Raw genomic sequence first — 20,594 nt, forward strand, 5'->3', positions numbered from 1 at the left:
CAGCCAACCACAGCCACGGAAATTTGGGGATCTTGTATGTAAAAGAAAAAAAAGGGAGGGGGGGAAGTCAAACATAATTCCAGCTGAGTTTTCCACTTTTCCACTACAGCTCCTTCCCACAGGCAGAGCAAGCCATCACTGGCAGGGGGAATCAAAGCCTTAAAAAGAAATCCCAGTCATATTTGGGAGCAGCACCTTGGCCAGGCTCTGCTCTGAACACCATATTTCTCAGCATCTCTCTTCAGGTCACAGAGCTGTCAAAGCAGGTGACATTTTAATGTATACGGCGTGGAGCAAGCCCCAGGGAAATTAGCTTTCCCTTGAAGTCAGCTGCATGTTGCTCTATTTATTATTCATGCCTTGGTTGCCTTTTTTTTTTAAATCCAACCATGGTGACATCTTAATATGCTGAAAAGCACAGAGGTGCTGCCAGTGTTTCCCCTTCACTCCAGACCTCTGACACATCTTTATTGACTCAGAAAGAGAAATTAGCCTTTCCTCTCCCGGGAGCACAGGTTAATCCTTATGAGCCACCCACTCTCTCCAAATCACAATATATCTACTTTTTATACATATATATATATAAAATATTTGCATATTATTTATATATATAGTCATATAGTAATGAAATCCATAAGGAATGTACTTGAGAGCATAAATATGTAGCTAGAAATCTGCATACCCCATTCATTTTACAGGGCATGAAGGACACACAGCATCACTTTTAAGCAGGCCCAGGGCATACACAGCCCTTGGGTCAGGATGTGGGATGGAAAACAGGTGGATGCAGATCAGCTGGTCTTTCCAGAAACCCTTCTCCATCTCACTCCTGTGTTTGGTGATGCCCTTTGAACACCCAGTGCTGCAAACTGGGGGATGCAACAGGCTGGGCTTTCAATAAAAAAGTTTCACCATCTTTTGTAAGAGACTATCACAAGTATGAGCCAAGTTCCCCATGTAGAAAAACAAAAAGAATAAAGGCCAAATACAATAGTGGAAAAAAGAATTTATTTCTGAGTGTGCCTCTCCCATATCATCCATTTTTACACATCAGCCCAGATTCCAGCCTGCACAGAGGAGGTCTGGGTGCTGCTGAGGCTGAGGCTTTGCTCTTTAAAACATTCACCAGTGTATTGACAAGGGGCAGTCACCCAGGGAGGGTGCAAGCCCCTTCCACATCTCTGAGCTTAAAACACACCCCTGATATAACCAAGAGGGCAGAGCAGAGTTGCCAGGGGCAGGCAAGGACAGTGGCACGGAACAGTGTGGGGCGTTTCTGTGTTTCCTGGTCAATGGCAGTGACTCCACAGGGTGAGGAGGGAGGTCCCAGGCACAGGCAGAGACCGTAGCTGGCTGCAAATCCCACCACTGGTCCCAAAGGAGAGCAAGTGCAGGCACAGCTGAGATGGAGCATCTCCTTGCACCCATGCCCACCACTGAGACCAAAACGTCTCCTTCCCTGGTCCCCCACGCACCTAAGGCATCCTCCCTGGTTTCCTTTCAGACCACATTCCTCATTCCACCGACCAAGACAAAAGAAGAAACCAAACCTGAAGTCACAGAAGGCAGAAAACCCACTCCAGGCTATTTGCATGCTTGTTTGCATGTTCATACCAGCTTGAGCGTTTCTTTTGAGCCCTTGGCTTTAACAGCAGCAGCAGGGGGTGGTTTGCACAGGCAAACACCAGCTCCACAGAGAAACTAGAGACCCCCAGGGTCACCCCCATCTCCGCTGGACACATCCCTCTCTACTTTGCTCCTCTCACCTGGAGAGCCTGCCCCATTGGAGGTCCAGCTGCAAGCTGGGTTGGGTCATTGTTTTGGCACAGCTGAGCCAGCAGTTACGAAAATTCCCAGCTCCTCCCAACACCTTTTCTGCCCCAAACCCAGCAAGCACCAGCCAGCTGCCCGAGGGGAACTGGAATGGTTTCCACTCAGCTCTGTGCTGCAGCTGCACTCAGTGCAGGGAGCAGCTTTATCTGTGGGGTGCTGGGATTGAGCCACCTTTGAGTGCCCCCACCATGGAACCAGAGTACCAAAAGTCCTGAGTGGGGACCAGTGTAGGCAGCTGAACTCAAATCCCCCCAGAGTGACTGGAGAAGCCCCCCCAGGCTCCCAAGTGACTCCAGGCAGGATGGCATTTTCAAGGCAGATTGGGCAAAGCACCATCATTTCAGCAACTGCTCTTGACAGGCAAAAATTAAATTTTAAAAGAATAAAATTACCCTTCTCGCTCTCCAGTTTATGGAGCGCTTATTGAAAAATATCCAAATTTGGCCCCAGGACTCAGGAAGCAATGTGCAGCTTTCTGAGAATTATAACCAATTTTTAAAGCCTGGCTCAGTTAATGTTTCTGACCGAAGGAATGGCAGTGGGTGCATCCATCAGAGACAATCCACGTTCCCTGCTACCAAAGCCTTGCAGTGCCATCACATTTTGGGGTGAGAGCAGCAGCTATAGGGAATTACCAGATTTTTACTTTATTTTTCCAAATTCCACACATCTGTGGGGAGATGTTGGTAGAGAAGAGCTGAGCTGTGCAATCCAGCCAGTCAAAAGAAAGGGAGAAAACGCAAAACTTACCAGGAGGTACCAAAAACTCACCAAGGCTCGTGGGGAAGCGCTCGGCAGCTGAGAGTGAAGGAGCGCTGCCCTCTCCCGACGGGCGACAACAGCGACACAAATCAGATCTGTAAGGAAATCTGACCTGCGGCTGCTCAGAAAAATGGGCTGGAAACAGACCCCAGCCTCGGCAACACTGGTTCAGTTGGGAGAAAGATATTTGCTGTAAAGCTGTGAAGTTGCTCTGATGATTGCTGGTTGGTTTTTTTGTTTTGGGTTTGTTTGTTGGGTTTTTTTTGGGGGGGGGAGGTGCATTTCCTGATGCAGAGTTTTGGGTTGGCAGTGAGGAATTGATCCAAACAGCGCTGGCAGCTCCAACGGGGAGCCTTGGTCATGTGCTGGGGGGGAAGTGTTGGGACTTGCCTAGGAGGGTTTACCCCACCTCTTCAGGGGGTTTTATCCCACAACCAAGAGCTTCGGGTCGCATCGATGTGCTGGGTGTCCCCGGGTGGGCAGGGGCTGGGAACACCGACCCCGGCCTTTCCCAGGGAAGACCCCTGACTCTGTTCTTCGCTGGCTCAGCACTTCTGCCCTCCTCGCCGGCCCTGAGCACGCCCTGCCTTGCCCTGCCGGGATGGTTTCAATCACCCAGAAAGCCGCTGGAGCGGCGGCCAAGCTTAACACGGGTAGGATGTGCAGCGTCAGCACCATGCCGGGGTCCGAGGAGCTGCTCTGCCCCCGCAGGGGTGGCGGGGCAGAAAGTCCCATTTTCCAGCGGGCCGGTTGCCTGCACACACACAGAGCCTCCAGCACTCGTGAGCCCCATCCTGAGCCGCCCCGGCTGCGACTCACATGCTCCAGGGAGAGCATCCTGCTCCCTGCCGGGTGTGCTGCACTCGCAGCCGTGCGGCCCATCGAGAATAAAGGTTTTTGAGGTGATTTTGTGCCTAGCCGGGGGTAGGTCACCGACATCACTTCTCACATGCCAGGATTTGGGCTCCTGGCAGCTGCAAAAGCTCCTGTGCATTTTTGCACTGCGTTTAGTGTCTGGAGATATGTGGAAACGGGACGCTCCCGGCGCTCCCCCAAGGATGCCGAGATGTCCTGTTAAACGATGACCCAGAAGAAGCGCAGCCAGGATGGCTCCTGCTCCACGCAGGGCATTTTACAGGGCTGGGGCGCGGGCAGGGGCTGGGGAGGAGGGCCGGATGGATGAGCATGGAGCGCTCCCGAGAGGGAAAGGGAGCAGTGGTAAAAGCTGGCGATGGGACGGGCCCTTCCCCTGCATCGCCCCGGCGCGACGGAGCTCGGCGGCCGGCACGGGTACGTGCGTTTCGCAGGACTCGTCCCTTCCAGATATGCTTTAAAAGCTCTGATTATTGCAGGGCTAGATCTAAATTGGCTTCTGCTTCATTAGAAACAGATGCGCTGGTTTCTCTTTCCCCCTCAGGATGGTTTAGCCTGGGAGACACTGCCAGGTGTGGGCAGGGTGCAAAGCCCAGATCCCCGCGGTGCTGGGCAGCGAGCCGGGGGCAGCGGGCAGAGGTGATGCTTATTCGGTCCTTCCCAGATCAGTCACCACAGAACCACCAGCGTCAGCGGCTGCTGCAAGGGGACCATCTGTCTTTCCAGTGAGCTGCTGGCCATTGCATCCTCCCTTTGGCTGCTGTGCAGCCAGACACCTGGGGTTTTCATCATGCATTGAAAAAATTCGTGGGAAAATTCACCCTGGGGCAAAGCACTGGGATTCTATAAAAATGAAATTCTATAAAAAGAAAAATTGTTTTTTTAAAAAAATAAGTAAAGGATGAATTTGGGGATTCTAGAGAATCCCCAAACTCCTTATTCCAAGGGTTTATGGAGCCAGGAGTTCTGTACAGGTGGCAGGGCTTTCATATGGGCTGTTTCACCTCCAGAGATGTTTCCAAAATGGATGTTTGAGTGTCAGAGCAAATGATGAGGAAGTGCCATGGAGCAAAGTGCATGAGGAGGGGGACAGAGGGGTCAGACTCCCACATCAGCCTGCACCAGCCCTGGTGCTCAGGGTTTTGTCATTTAGTGTGAGATGAGTCAGAGTTGCAGGATCCCTCTTGGAGCCTCTGAAGATCTCTGGCTGCTCATTCCATCACTGAACTTCTGGTGAATGAGCAGTGTGGGAATCGCTTGAATCTTACTCATGGGCTGTGATGGATAGAACCGACAACAGATACTTATTGAGCCTCCCTCTCAGTGTGATGCCCTGTGGTCCTGCTGGCTCATCCTGCCCTGGATGCAGAAGCAGAGGACAGGATGCCAAGAAGGTTTGAAGGAGCTGGTGACTAAGGCACCTCGTTGGCATTGGTGGTTTCAGAAAGTCACGCAGGACCACCAGCATCAGGTCCCGGCTGTCACACTAGACGTGCTCTGCAGAGCAGAACTGAAAGCAGAACCAAAAAGAGGATCTGTCCTCTCCTCTGTGTGGGAGCATCCGCCAAGTGGCTCTGAGCTGGGGCCTTCACTGCCAGGAAAGGACTCGGGGACTCCTCAGCAGCAGCAGCTGCTCTGATCTGAGTGGAAAGCAATCACTGGGTAGCTCAGGAGCAGTCTGTGCATGCCACACTACCTGTCCCTCCCTTCCTTCCCCACCCTGGCCCCTGGACCTCAAACACAGCCAGAGCAAATTACCTGGAAGATACCCCTGCCTATGTGCTAGATGCTCTTTAGGAACTCTTCCAACCCTAACCATTCTGTGATTCTATGGCCTGGAGGTGGATCACAGCTGGCTTGCACACAGGGTTGAGCATCCCCAACTATCCCCCTCCTCCTGGGCTCCAGCAGCTGTGGACACAGGCTCCTGGCCCTCAGGACAGGCTATTTGAGCTGCTGCAGGCTGGTGGCAAGGCACAGACAGCAACCAGAGATCCTGGGGCACCAGGGAAGACAACTGAGGAGTAGGATGGCACTGAAAGAGGACAGCATCTCAGCTCTAGCGCAGGCATCCCACCGAGGTGCTGCCCTGTGCAGAGGCCAACAGGGAGAAAGGGATTGGCATGCTGTGAAGCACAGGGCTGGTTGGCTCTTGGCGGGGCTGGTGGTGGGAGGGGACCTGGTGCTTTCTCTGGGTGGTTGGCACATCATTCTGGGAAACAAGATGCTCAGCAGCTTTCCTGGCTCAGAGGTGTTGGTTAGTTCAGTGTTTCTGGCTGGAGCTGCCTGTTTATTTAGAATTGCCTACTGAGAAGACTTGTTTCCCCCATGGCTTTGTTTGCAATCCAGCAGCAACCTCACAAACATCTCTGCTCTCCTCCAAGCTTGGAGCTCTCGGGCTCTCACCAGGGGGCTGCTCACGCCATGCAGCTCCGTGCTTTTAGAAACAGTAGCTGGAGAGAAACACCTGCCATAGGAGAGGGCTGATGCAGTGGCAGTGAGGTGCAGACCAAGGCCCATGTTTGAGGGCAATTTCTACATCCAGAGGGGCAGGATTTTAGAAAACACATTGACATACAGTGCAGAAGAGAAACCCACAGCTGTACATCAAGCTGCAACTGACCTCTCCTGCCCCATGTCCTTCAGGAGCTGAGAACAGCACCACAGCACCAAGACTGGACAGAACACAAACCAGGAGTTGCAACACTGAGTTATAACAAACAAGTCAACTGAAGAAGCCAGGAATGAGCCTTGACAATTAATTCAACACTTCTGGCCACTGAATGCCACTGCAGGCCCAACACAGGCAGCAAGGACATTGCCCCTGTTTGAAGTGTTCTCCCTGGTGGGAACCAGCTCCTGGGGCAAGCACTGCTCAGACCCACCTCCTGAAAAGCTGTGATATGCGATCACAAACAAGATCTAAATACACCTCTGCAAAGGGCTCAGTGCTGCCACAGCAGGGAGGGAAGGACAGGGACACGATGTTGTATCTCCAGCCAAAGGCAGAGGTGGGACAGATCGGGGACTCACACAGGATGCAGGGGGTCCAGGTGCCACATCCTTGCTCATACTGAGGATTATCCCTCCCACTTCTCTCACCAAATGCATACACTACAACAAATCCAGTAATCAGCACCCAGAACCACTGCACTGGTTATGAGCACTCAGCAACTCTTCTCTGCTCAAGACTCAAACCAAGAGCCACAACCATTTTGGCCACCAAAAAGCAGGGGCAGACACAACGGTGCCCACTGGGCTTGAAGGGAACAGTCAGTGTCAGTAACACCAGCACTGGTGGGACCTCTCCCTCCCCACCCACCCTCATTTTCTCTTCCACCTTGATGTGTTCAGTACCTGCTCACTTCCCAAAGCCAAAGCCTTACACCCAACCTATGTGGTTAAAACCACCTTCCCATGACTTCTTCCCCGAACCAGCTCACTTCTCCCTATACCAACCTCAGCTCTTCATGTCTGAGTTCTCCCAAGGAGCATAGCTTGAAAAGCCACTATCTGCATCACTGCTGTGATGGGCTGAAGCCCTGAAAGGCTTCCAAAATCCTGCAGCAGCAGCACAGCCACCCCAGGCATCTGTTTCAGTAATAGTCACACAGAAAGTGATCAGGGCCAAGTGCAGCCCACAGCCAAAAAGCTTTAGTTCTCTTATATGGCTTGTTTCTCTACACCTATACTTTACTAGGTTTTTGTAAGGTATGAATAGCAAAAGCTGAAAGGGTTGGGGATGCATGTGGGAAAGGCTCAAAGGGACAGACTCTCCCAGCAAACTGGTGGGTAACAGCTGGAAAAGCAAAGAGCTTTCAGGAACAAACTTTGCTCCAGCTCTAGGTCTTTCTGTTTTCAAGCTAAATCCATCAGCTGCTCCAGGGAAGAAAGTTGCAAAGGGGGGAAGGCAGTAATGACACCAGTTCCTATGAAAAACAGATAATCACAGTCTGTGGAACAAGGGAAGGCAGAGCACCAGGAAAACCCATGTCTCCCAAGACCCCATTGTCAAGTCCAACAGGGTGGAAAACAGAGTTACACATCAGGAGAGTTGTGGGGAGCAACAAAGACTTGGCAGAAGTCTCATCAGCTGTGATAAACTGTAGACCAGGCCCACTAAGAGGCACACACAGCTGAACAAGAAGCATTGCAGTTTCCCACTCCTTCCCCCATCTTTTCCCGGCCCTCCATTGCACTGGGTGACAGCACCAGCCAAGGCAGCACTCAGCAATTCTGAGCTACTTTTTCCTGCTCTCACTCCTGAAGCTTAAAGAGCCCAAGGCAATTCTAAAACTTCACTTATCTCAACCTGTAATTGAGAAACCTATTTAATAGTTACTTAAACCCAGAGCAGCTCTGAGCTTGCAGCAGCTGATGAATATGCATGGCGGGATTTGCATTTCGTGGCAGTGTGAAGACAGGATGTCAGGCAAATGAGCTACGAGAAATGTTGCCCATGCAAATGTTCACTCTGCTCTAACTTCTCACTGTAATTCTCATCCTTGAAGCCATTTTTGTCATTCCCTTTTTTGCATTGGAAATGTAGTAACAAAATAATGTAACTTCACAGAAATTGGTCCTATTTCTATGCAGACAGAATGGATTCTTTAATTCTTTTAAAAGGAGTCCTGAACTAATGACAAACAAACAAACAAAGAAATTACAGTAGTCCTGCTGACATTATGCTAGGCCATGCAGTTCTGGAGTTCTCCAAAACCACATCTCCTTCCTTTAACTTCCCATCCCTTACCTGAACAAGGCTATTAGACAAACCACCACAGATCTTCAGGAACAGAAAAGCTGCTGTTTTCATCACCAGTTTCATTTTCTGTTTTCTGCTTTCAGAAGGGGTCCCATGAGCATGGGACAGCTGGTTTCCTTTAGGACTAGGAAACCTGCTCATTCAGGTTTTGAGAACTTCAGTAAATGTACTAAACACTGAGATTCCACCTGTAGTACTGCATCCAGCTCTGGGGTCAGTCCCCAACAAAAGGACATGGAGCTACTGGAGCCAGTCCAGAGGAGGCTACAATGAAGCTCAGAGGGCTGGAGCACCTCTCCTACTTTTATAGGAGCTGTTTAGCCTGGAGAAGGCTCCAAGAAGACCTTAGGGCCCTCTCAGTTAACTGTAAGGGCTGGAAAAGTTTGAGAGGGACTTTTGACAAGGGCATGGAGTGACAGGACAAGGGGTAATGGGTTCAAACTGACATACAGGGGAGGTTTAGATTGGATATCAGAAATTCTTACCTGTGAGAGTGGGGAGGCACTGGCACAGATTGCCCAGGGAAGCTGCGGCTGCTGCATCCTTGGAAGCCATTCAAGGCCAGGCTGGATGGGCCTCTGAGCAACCTGGTCTAGTGGAAGGTTGGAGAAGGGGTCGGAACTAGTTGAGCTTCAAGCTCCCTTCCAACCCAAACTGCTTCAGAATTCTGAGAAACAGTTAATACTCTGTCTTGTGTCAGCTTCAGAAGAGGTCATGTAACTACAAAAGGTTAAAAAACCCAGCCAGAAGTGGCCAAACCTCACCTGCTGTGCTTGGGCTCCAGGTCAGACATCCTTCTCGATTCCAATAAGCTCCAGCACTTCCAGTGGTGTTTCTCATTCCCAAAGCAAGGACAGCCATCCCTACATCATACTCGTTAAGGGACTAGTAACATTCTTAAAACCCTTTTCTGCTGTATGTGGCTCATGCAGGGAGATTTTCACATTCCCCGTTTAAGCACCTGAGAGGCAAAAACGCCATCTATGAGGAGCCAGTGGATAAAGTGCCTCTGTCCTTTAGATGCCTTCACCCAAGAACTGCTGTATGGGCACAGCACTCACCCATTTGTGATATACCCTGGGCAGAAAAGTGAATCACTGCATGATTACTCACAGGTAAACCAAGTTACCCCATGGCTTCAGGAACAGCCGCTTGCAGGCACCTTTCAAAACTCACTGCTTGGACAGCAGGGCCTGCAGCAATAGCCAACAGGTATTGTCTGCCCTCAGGAACAGAAATGGAGCAACAGTTTGTCATTTATGCCTCCTTTAAAAGCTACCTCCCTTCCAAACTGGAGACCTTCAGGAAAGCAACAGATCACAGCAGTGTGTTTTTATTGGTCATTCTCTGATCTGTTTGCAGTCAGACTATAAAAGTATAAAATAAGGTTACACGTGGTTGTTTTGCATATAAATGCTCCCAAAGCTGACTGCAACTCTCCAGTTATTAAGCAATTCTCTCCTTGATTTCAGTACACACTGTCGTTCACTCAGTATTAGCTATTTGAAGTTGCACCACCTAAAATTTGACCAGCTTCAGATGGTTTTCAGTTCTAGCATTATGTTCATATTTTCCCCATAGTACACATTTCCTCATTTCACAAATTTCAAGGTGCAAACCCCTGCTTCTTTCTCCCTTTGCCCAAAGCAGCACAATTAACAAGGTTTAATGACTGCTTATAACAACGTACCCACAAACAGCACTCTCCTGGAAGCACACACAGCTCGGACAACCCCACGAGGTGCAATTGCTTGGGGCATCTGCAGCAGATAGCTGCTTTCAGAGCAAGCAGAGCCTATCAGTTATAAGAAAAAAGAATTTTAGGGCAGCAAAATCCTCACTTTTCCCAGCGTAGACTTTTTTCTTAAGGGTTCCCTCCCAGACAGCTGCTGAATATGAGGGAAGGGGATCGATTAGTGAAGTGACCACTGGATGTCACTACTGCTTTAACCACAGACAGCTCAGCCTTGCACCGGTATGGGCTGGAAAGTTACCCCCCAAACACAAACTACGTCAGCGTGGACTGCCAGGGAGTCAGAAATAAATTTACAGCACCTTGTTTTCACTACACAGAAGTTTATTATGAAAGTTAAACATACAACACAAAAAGTAGCAAAAGCAATCCTGTAGCTTAAGGCAACTCTTACAGGAGATGAATTCAAGAAAGATGATGCAACTTCAGTTTAAATAGAAATTATGAAAAATATCAAATTGCATCAATAACTTAAAATGCACTTTAAAAAGTCTGCACTAACCAGCAGAGGGTAAGGGCTGTGATCTTAATGCCAGCATTAAGATATGGAAAGCAGCAGAATGCTAAATGATGATAGGGAAAGTTCAGTATTTACACAGAGATAGCAACGTTAATATCTGATAGGGTCATTTCCTGTGTACTTATGGTTCAAAACCACTGTCTGAAACGTTAGGAAAACCTTTTAAAATAAATTTTCAGACTATTCCATCAAAAATACACAGATGGCAGACAAGATCCAAGGCTCGGGAAGCGTGCAGATGCATGCGTGTGTCCCTTAAATAACTCTTTGCAGAAACACTTTAGAAAAATTATTTCTTTGGGGGAAGAAGAGCAAGAAGAATACGTGGCCACAGAGTGAAAAAAATTATCTTTCAGGTGAATCACATTTAAATTGAAGTATCAAAATATTTCTATTTGATGACACTCTCACAGTTTACAGTTAAGGACATTTTTAAGTGAATGTTAAATATTCATATTATTAACATACAAAGATTCTCCTTCACATTGACATCTGCTTACATTTTTGCAAGACCGCTTTTGCATCAACTGTTTTGCCACTAACGAGGAATGTATTATAGCCTTAATTATAGAATTTAATAAAGATTTAACTGTTCTAACCATACAGAGTTTCTACCTTTAAAATAGTTCTTAAAATACTGAAATCAGATCACCTATTTTAAAAAGGTATTTCAGTGAATCATTTATTTTAATCAATCAGGCTGTACAGGAAGCACCACATTTTAACAAAGCCAAATGACATCACATTTCCAATCAATTTTCTTCAAATATTGGATGCAATGAAAATTTTGGAACAAGTCCATTTACCATCACCCTAAATAAAAGAAGATTAATTCACAAATTAATTCATCCCAAATATTACCCTGTTAGAAAATGCAATATATACTGCAATGTAGTCTTAATTTGCATAAGATTTAATAGAAGTGGCCTATGTGCAGTATGAGGCTTCTGCACACAACCTCATCTCAGCTTTTCACCATTCAGCACAACTTTACAAAAAGCCAAAGATATAAAATATACTTAAAGCAGTTATCTTAAACATTATGTAATACATGTCACCTTGGCAGCTGATTTTGTTCCCAGTTTAAAGGCTGTTGAATCTGATTGTGGAGTTGCAGTATCCCTTTTAAGAACGAGTTAAAAAAATCCCTGAATAAAACAGAAGCCAGCCTGCGACTTCCTCTGAGATTCAGTAAAGCACTATATACAGGGTATAACAGCCACCCAATCTCACTTGGTACAGAATAAAATCTAAGACAGGTATTGGGGCAGAATGCATTAATACATGAAAATATACATTTTAAGATTTTTATCATTCAAAAAGTGGAACTAATGAATTGTTAGCAGTTAAAAGAATACTGCAACTGTAACATTTACAAACCCACAAAGTTTGAAAACTGATTCCAACAGCTCTGATTCACTGGGTTTAGCTTGGAAATAACGCAAAATAATGTCAGCAGTTTTTAGAAGGTCTTGCAAATTTAGGAAAAAAGAAAATGAAGAAAGATAAGAATGCGTATCTAAAATAAAGCAGGAGCACAGTAAGAACAATCAGAATTCCAAAAGCCCATATTAAAAAATTAAGCTTGGAATGCATTGGCTTCCAGCAGTTTCAAAAAAAAAATCCAAAACAAAACAACAAAAAAACCCAACAAAAAAAATGTTCTAAATCTGTAATATCTTGACCTATTTTTAAGTGACAATTTTTATTACAGTTGAGAAAAATGGTTTTATAGCTGCATAAGTTTCCATTTCACTAAAATAGTGCCAACAAAAATACGTTTGCATAGAAAAACAAAATTTCAAATTGCCACTGGCTACATGCTTAAAATGGGAAATGCAGGTATTGTAACATAAACATAGTGCAAACCATGGCAGTTCGTGGTGACTTCGACTGCCGCAGGTCAGGAAACAGACCATAGTATACCCAGTTATCACAGTTTCTGGTCTTTTATTAAATCCTTTGCCAAGGAGAAGCAATGCACGAGTGCAGACCATGGTGCGTCTGCTGCCGCTGATTAACGTAGTTTGAGATCATCTCCACTTCCTAGGTTAGATCCAGGACTAGGGTCTTGCTGTCTTCTTGCCTGCATTGACAAACACATAATGAAGATCAAAAAAAAGTGATCAGAAGTGATCAGTTAATTCATTCAATGTATTAACATGACAAAGACCACAACCAATTTAAGACAGAAACGTCACAATTCAAGCAGTAACCAAAGCATTAATTTTTAACATCAAAATCATTCTGTCCCCCTCAACTGAGTAATCCCTGCTCAGTTCAGTAATGCCCCACAACCAACAGCCAGAGAGGCGCAGGGCTTTGATCTGCCTCCCCACCCAGCAGTGTGGGCACATATGCACATGCACACACACATGCACACACGTGCACACACACGCACTGCTTCAAAAGCCCTCCTGCAGTCAGGCTTTAAACATCACCTTAACAATCAGCAGGAGACTTCCAGAGCAGTTAGGCAACAAAATACTTTTCTTTCCTGTGAAATTCCCTTCTGTTAACCTTTTCTGTAAGTGTTTTCAGTATCAAGACTTTAGGGAGAAGCTACAATGCAGGATGGCAAAGTACATCACATAATTTCCAAATAAATCTTCCCTTAGCATTTTTATGTGGGCAACATTTGCTTTAGCTTCCTTAGGAATCAAGTGACTTATAACATGCTAACACATGAGCACAATTTCATTACAGATTGACACACTTTTTGACACGTACTTTCTTCTTCAGTGCACCTGCAAAGTTAGCAATAATATCAAACTGAGAAAACTCTGTGACTTATGATTGCACTCCTGTATTAAAACAAATATAAGTTCTCCCTTAAATAAATGATTCTGTTAAACAGTTTATGTTCATGGCATTGTAAAGAGGAAATTCAGGATTGTCAGTCACAGTAAAAGACACAGCCAGCTACTTTCTCTACCTGTACACAGGTACAAACAGCACACACAAAAGCTGCAGGTAAATATTTAAAAACATTGATACAGTTAAAATTTTAAAGCCACACTTCAACTCTGGGAATATCTAATATATGCTAGGTGGTTTTTAAGACATTTTAGTATTGATACTTTTACTTAAGGCTTACAGAGTGAATAGCTGGCACCATGGCCTGTAACCACAACAGTACCAGGGCCACATCCTCAGCTGGTGGAAGGTTTCACCACACAGGCATCATCTGGTGTGGCTCCATCAGCTTCACCAGCTGCAAAACCCTGCCATGTTCAGGGCTATAAAAAAGTGCACAAGTGACTGCTTCCCTCTTCTGAGACTTTTCCTGTGTTGTTGAAAGACACAGGACAGCCCTAGTGCAGGAGGCATTGTACCACTGAAATACGCTGTTCAAGCAATTACCACGTTAACACCACCACAGTGAACAATACGAGTACTTCAACAAAACCGTGACTAACAGCAGCACAAGTGCTGCTCTTTGGTGTTCACTGAACTCTTCTGAGTCATGTTTACTGACACAGAGGAAACCTTCGTGCCAGCACAGCAGTCACCCAGCTCATGGTGTGCTGCTGGGGCACTCCCGCACCAATGGGTGAGTGAGCAGAGTGCCTGTTCCCTCCCAGGCCCAACCAACACCACTGACAACACTACTTTCTTCAATTTAGACTTTTCTTTCTCTGTTCACTTCTGCCTCCCTTACCCACCATTCTTCTTGTCTGCCTGACTGTATGTTCCCACTCAATTGGTTGGCTGCACCCAGAGAACTGCTGCTTCTTTCTATTTAAAAACTGATTTGAAGTTACATTTTCCTTTCATGTGCAATGGTCCCATTCTGATGCACATGGACTTCATTCAATAAATCCCTCTAGTAATCAGCATGTTTCCAGAGCAGACAATTCCCTCCTGCACTCTTCTTAGTGGTCATATTGCCATTACTGTTTTGGAAACACCTCCACTACCTTAAATATCACAGTTGCTACCTACTGCATGTGTGTATCCAGTGCTGCTGGTGGTTGCATTTTAAGTATTTAGGAGTGAGCCAATCTTTTCACTCTGTTTTATCTGTGCGGGTCATGCTCTGACTGAGGGAACAATCTGCTTCTCCTACATGCAGAACAACTCTGAAGGTGCCAACCAACATCACTGCTGTGCACAAACCCACAGATTTCTCAGTAATCTTTCTGAGGAATCGCTTTAAAGCAAACAGCTCTGATCACATACAGAACTGACAATTTCAGTGTTTCAGAGCATATTCCTTTCAGCCCATGAAGCAACTTCTGCAAACTGCCCTCTTTATAGAGATACAGAATATTAGAAAATGGTGTTTAATTAAGATTTTTACGTAATTTGCAAAGGTCAAATCATCCAGCTCTGACTATCAAAATCACTGTGGAAAAGTTAATGAAGGAAAGCCCACACTTTGTCTTCTCCTTCAACAGAAAAGTAAACTGTGTTGTAAAGATTTTCTTAATATGAAATGGTTGTTCAACAAGTCTTAAATTAGTGTGAAAGTACCTATTTAGAGTTGTACCAAGATTAAGAAAACAGCAACAGTTCCACTTTCCATACTGTCCTCCTAATATTGAACTGACTGCAACAAGATTTCTTCTAACTGCAGCCTTTCTTCTAAAAGGAAACAAATGCATGCACTGTCTTTAAGAATTACCAAAATCTTACTTCTACCAATCTTCTACCAATTTTGCACTCAATAAATATTTTTACACTTAACTAGAAAAGACCAGCAAGTTAATTGCTGCTATACTACTGCTCTAAAAGCAAGTGTTCCTTCTTCAGAAAACAAATCATACACACAGCAATTTTATTGTCAAATTTCAGTGAAGATTCCAAGACGTGGGCATATGGTTGCATTTATGCTTTGCTTAAAGTGGTCTTTTCTTTCAAAACACATGAAAGAATTTGCATGATTCGTGACCTCATTGCTACTTGCAGAGTTTGCAGAAGCCACTAGTGAACAACTGCCAGATTTGCCCTTTCAAGTGATATGCAAAAGGCCTGACAAATGACCCTCAAATGCACCAAAAGCAGTCATTACAATATCTTACACTGGTGTATGTGGATAAAGGTGTAATTTTGTAATTCAGTAAGTGGGGATTTACACAAGCAACTGTAACATGTTGGAATGACAGCTCGGACTCAGACACCCTCCTTTTCTTGTGCCGTTCTACTGTGCAGGGCAACACGTGAAACACACACACCTGTTCTGTCAGTCACCACCCACGCTGCCAAGGCACATGTGCACAGCATGTAACAACTACAACTGTGCTTCACATGTCAAAATCAAAATGTAAAAAAATAAAACATGCTCATTAAAGACTGGAGAAATGACCTTGTACAGAGACAGGAAGCTCATTGTGGAGCATCAGGCATTGGGTGGTATTTTTGTTCATCGACAACTGACAATTGGTAAAATACAACTTTCATAAGAAATGCCACAAGATCCTTAACACTCACTTGCAGAAGGAGTGTGACTACCAGCAGGGTAATCTGCCAGTTCTCCTCAGTCTATTACAGGAAGCTAAAACTTCCCTTTTAGAGATGCAAAATGGCAACTTCCAGACTTGTCTCAACAGAGGGTCCCATACACCCAGCACAGCTAATCAATCCTCTGAATTGCAGTATTTGCTGTAATTTTGAAATGCCTACCTTTTGCTGCCATGCAAAAGCACCACAATTACTCTCAGTGAATAATGAGCTCAGCTTCTCAAGGATTAAGGAGACTTGCTTCAATTAAGAAAGATGCATCTATCTTTGCCATTGGGAAATGGAATACCCTGCTATGAGTCATGCATAATGAGCCATGAGAAAACAGTAGTTATTCATCTTTTCTTTGCATATTTCATTTTTTTCAGCCAAATGCTGATTTTAAGTTTGAAGGAGCACTACTTTGCATGTCCTTCATTTGCTGTTGAGTCAAAGGGTAACAAATAGTTGCACAGGAAAAAAACTTGTAACTAGTACATAGACCCAACAACAGTTGTAGTTTTCCTAAAAATGAATGTATTTTAACCAACATTGCCAGTTTCCTTCCAAACATCCTGAAATGGAAGAGTTAATGCAATGGACACATCAGGAGTTTCAACACCCAGAAATACTTTGCACTCAGCTTTCAGCACATGAAGCCATGCAAATCTTCTGCAATACGGAAGGAATTACAACTGGCCACAAGCCACGTAAAGCCTCTGCCACTGGAGATGGTGTGATGACCGCCTGAAAGCATTGCAGGAACGTATCTGGCAAAACACCATTTCAGAGCCACCTATCACATGCTGCTCTAGATTTATTCAAGCTGAACTCATACTGCTGATACCATGGAGGTAATGACACACTGACAAAAAAAAAAGAAAGAGAAGAGTTACTAACTAAAACATTTTGATTTGAAGGTGAACAAACTCAAATGTGTCCCCTGCAATGCTCTTGCACCTATGCTCTCTTCAGTCCTCTGATATCTGAACTTTGCCCAAGCCTAAATATAGATTAACTGGGATGGACTGAAAGTCCTATCAAGAGTATGATGTGGTATCTGTATTATATTATTTTTCTTCTCAATAAATTAGATAGCTTGAAATCATCATTAACTTTTATCACTGACTTTTTTTAACAAGGATCACACTGGAGCCATTACATCTGTTACTGGGGCATTTAGGAAAAACAAATCTAAGAATAATGGCAATTAACGCAGGTGGCACCCAAGTAGTCCCTCCAGCTGACAAGACAGTCGGACCCCATCCTCCTCCTCCTGCAGCCACTCAATCCTGACCCACGCTGCAGCCAATGGTGCTTTCAACTCTGCCAACAAAACTCCTTAAAATGACTTTGAGAAAGCATCAGTAACTACTCCCTTCCTGTGCATGTTCTGAGGCCTCTGACGTACCCAAGGAAACCAACTCCTCTGACCACATGAGCTCATCAGGAAAAGATAATGCAGTCCCACTGTGTGGTTTACACGATAGCTCTGAGAAAGCAGAACTGAGAAAGCTGGAAGTAAACTTAGGAAGGATGGACAGGGTTGCCATGAAGATGGCCCTCCCTTTCGATGAATCACTTATAAAAACAGCAGGGGAAATTGGGACCTCTGAATACCAGGCAGTGAAATGACAAGTACAAACATATCCCCTGCATATATATCTTGGGACACTGGTGAAGAGGAGGGAAGGAAGAAGGGCTGTCACAAAGAGTAGGCAAAATAAAGTCTCTTCATGGACAACTCCACTGCAATTCTTTAATTGGATTCTGGCAGCTCTGTCCTGCTGAAACAGAGCAGATGCATTATGTGCCTTGGCATCTGCCATCTATAATTTACTAAATAAGTGAAAAATCAGGCTATGTTGTTATGAAAAACTAAACAGTGAGCATTTGGCTTCTCTTAGAAGGACTGTCAACCTCCTGAATAGGGATTAAACAAAAAAAACCCCAACCAACCAAACCTGAGAATATATTGTAGATACTTTTCTAAAAGGTATACAACCGCAGGAGAAAAACCGCCCAACCAAAAAAGAACTCGAAATAAAGACACATCAAGTGTGTAACCTGCCGAGCCTGCTCTCCCACCAGCTGCTGGAGAGCACAGAGCATGACCAGGCCACACAGCACAGTCTGCTCACCAACCCCGAGGCACACTCTGCCTGATGTCTTTGCAGTAGTTGCATCTTTGTTTAAAAGCCACTATGGAGGCAACGATTCTGGTACACCACTCTGGCAACTGGACCAAAGTAACAGCAAGCCAAGAGGGGAAATGCACAGCAAGAGGACATAGCTCTGAAGAGCTTTGAGACTGAAATTTTTACTTTCGTATTAAAACTTTTTTTCCAAGGGAAAAAAACCTTGAAATGCTCCCTTTTAGAAAGTATTGTTTGAAGGCTGGTCTAAAGGTTATAAATTTATAATTAATATTGATTGCCTCCAGACAGTTTTCCTCTGTTGCTCAGCCCCTTTCTAACCTTCATTGACTGAAAGAAGATGCTTATATTACAGTATTCCCTGATTTGCAAGATTGATCTTCTCCATCCTACAGTCAGCATTGATTCTGCACAGCACAAATTGTTTTTCTGATATCTGCATTCCATAGCACTTTTACACAAACACCAGCTATTTAAGTTCTCGTGAAGCAAACTAGTCATAACATAACTGACCTACTCTGCTGTGCTCACACTGTAGAGCCTTTTGAGGCAACACAAATCCACACACCCACTTTAATGCCTCTTTCTAAATTATGTTGTATTCATCCTGCATATAAACAAATTTTTTGTATTTATGGCTGTATACACACAGGAGCATGTATCAAGTCTACACTACCCACTGCATATGAAAAAAGTAAGTTTGGGTTTCTTTCACAACCAAAAACTGTATTAAAGGTTATGCTATTTTATATCATTGACAGTTTAGAAAATTCATTCAATAAGTATTAATTAAATTATTTCCAGATTAATTTTTAAGGAAAAAACCCCTTAAAAATCAGAGACTTTGATGAGAAAGTTTTTAAAAAACAAAACTAAAACAGCAACTCCCCCCCCAACTTATTGTTATGCTATACTTTCTTCTGAAGCCAGTTATAGTTGACAAAAACACTTCTAATTAGTTAGAGCATTTATTTACACAAGAGTTTCATCTTTAAAAGAGAGTAAGAAAGAAGGGAGACTGATTTTACTGTCTAGAACCTTGGAAGGACATGAAAGCACGAAAGTCAGTCCCTACTACTTGATTTTCTTTCAGCTGTAAACTTTTTACATTTCTGTTAGAAATCCTGTTTGCTTTTTAAGAGTTCACAATTAAATAAAACACATTTTGCAATTTCAGCTCATAATTCCCAACAACCAACAAGAATGTGCAAAAACCCAGGGCAAGACTAAGTGTTTAAAATGCTGGTAAACTTTTCTCCATCAGTTTTTAAAGGCTGGGGTTGTGGGTTGGTGCTTTGTATTGAGAGGGATTGACACTAGAAGAAACAAAAGTTTCAAACCAGTTGTTTTTTTCAGCAAAATGAAGGTTTTTAAAATGGGAATTTAATTCAGTTTTCCAAAATGGTTTTGCTTAGGCATTAATGTAATTTGTATTTAGCACAAGACCACAAACAGACAGATTGCTACACTGGACTGTCAGGGACGAGCAAACCACTCTGCTTCTTTACTCAGTGTTTCTAAAACAAAGAGCATGGCAGTAACATAGGAAATGAACACAAAGCAGAAAAACTTACATTTCAAAAATATTGGTTGAATAAATCATTTGAAGACTGAGAACAGATCCAACCCATGCCCAGGTAAAGCAATCAGAGCACCCTTAGCAGAGCTCCAGAATAACACGGTCAGACAAACTGCACATGGTCAGACAAACAGATCACCTCAAGTCTGAAATTACAGTTTTTCTATACAAAATAAACCTTCACAAAATACCCTGAGCTGCAGCAACACACCAGAGCCTCTTCTCTTTACCCATCCCTTGAAAATCCACTGCTCTGTGCCATTTGCTCCAGGGAGGAGCTGGCAGGAGGCACCTGCTTGTGGCTGTTCTGCACTGAACACAGGCTGCTACTTCCAGTACAGTCTAACTGCACCAAGGAGGAGCTGTTTAAACCTCTCCAAGCCATTCACAACAGTGCCACACATTTCTGCACCATGCTACTATGGCCAGAAGACTCAGTAACAAGCAAAAGGTTTTACCGGAAAATTCAAGCACTTTTAGACAGCAACTTAACAGTAATTTCTGCAGAAAACTTCGTATGCTGGCACTGAACTGTGGTCATTCATAGTGAAACCACAGAAGAGACATTCAGACTGACTCTCTCAACCAAGACACAAGATAAAGACACTGTGAAAATTAAATATCTGCCTCACCAACATCCCTTTAGTCTCTTCATTCTCTTCTATTTATTTGTTAAAGGGAAACATACAAATACTTCAAGTTCATACACCTGTTCAGAGGCAGCAGTTTCAGAATACACCCCTAAAGTAACGGCCTTAGACCATGTTCCTTTGCTGCAGCACCTGCTCATGGAAAGAGAACTTTGCCTTTGATTGGAATGAAACCATTAAATTGTGCAAGTCTGCCAAGTAGCTCAGTGTTCCTAAATTTAATGATCTTCAATAATTTTTTTTTATTTTTACAATCACCTT

General features: G+C 44.5%; 1 protein-coding gene across 2 annotated transcripts in view; it reads right to left on the bottom strand.

Annotated features, from left to right (window-relative positions):
• Positions 1-10,297: 10,297 nt before the first annotated feature.
• Positions 10,298-20,594, bottom strand: part of CBFB (core-binding factor subunit beta) — a 40,565-nt gene continuing 30,268 nt past the window's right edge. For both annotated transcript variants that reach the window (XM_071567644.1, XM_071567645.1), the window contains exon 6: positions 10,298-12,592. In XM_071567644.1, coding sequence (XP_071423745.1) covers positions 12,524-12,592 — 69 coding nt within the window. In that variant the 3' untranslated portion in view covers positions 10,298-12,523. The remainder of the gene's footprint in view (positions 12,593-20,594) is intronic.

Source organism: Pithys albifrons, chromosome 12, assembly GCF_047495875.1.
Source record: "Pithys albifrons albifrons isolate INPA30051 chromosome 12, PitAlb_v1, whole genome shotgun sequence".
Classification (NCBI taxonomy): domain Eukaryota; kingdom Metazoa; phylum Chordata; class Aves; order Passeriformes; family Thamnophilidae; genus Pithys; species Pithys albifrons.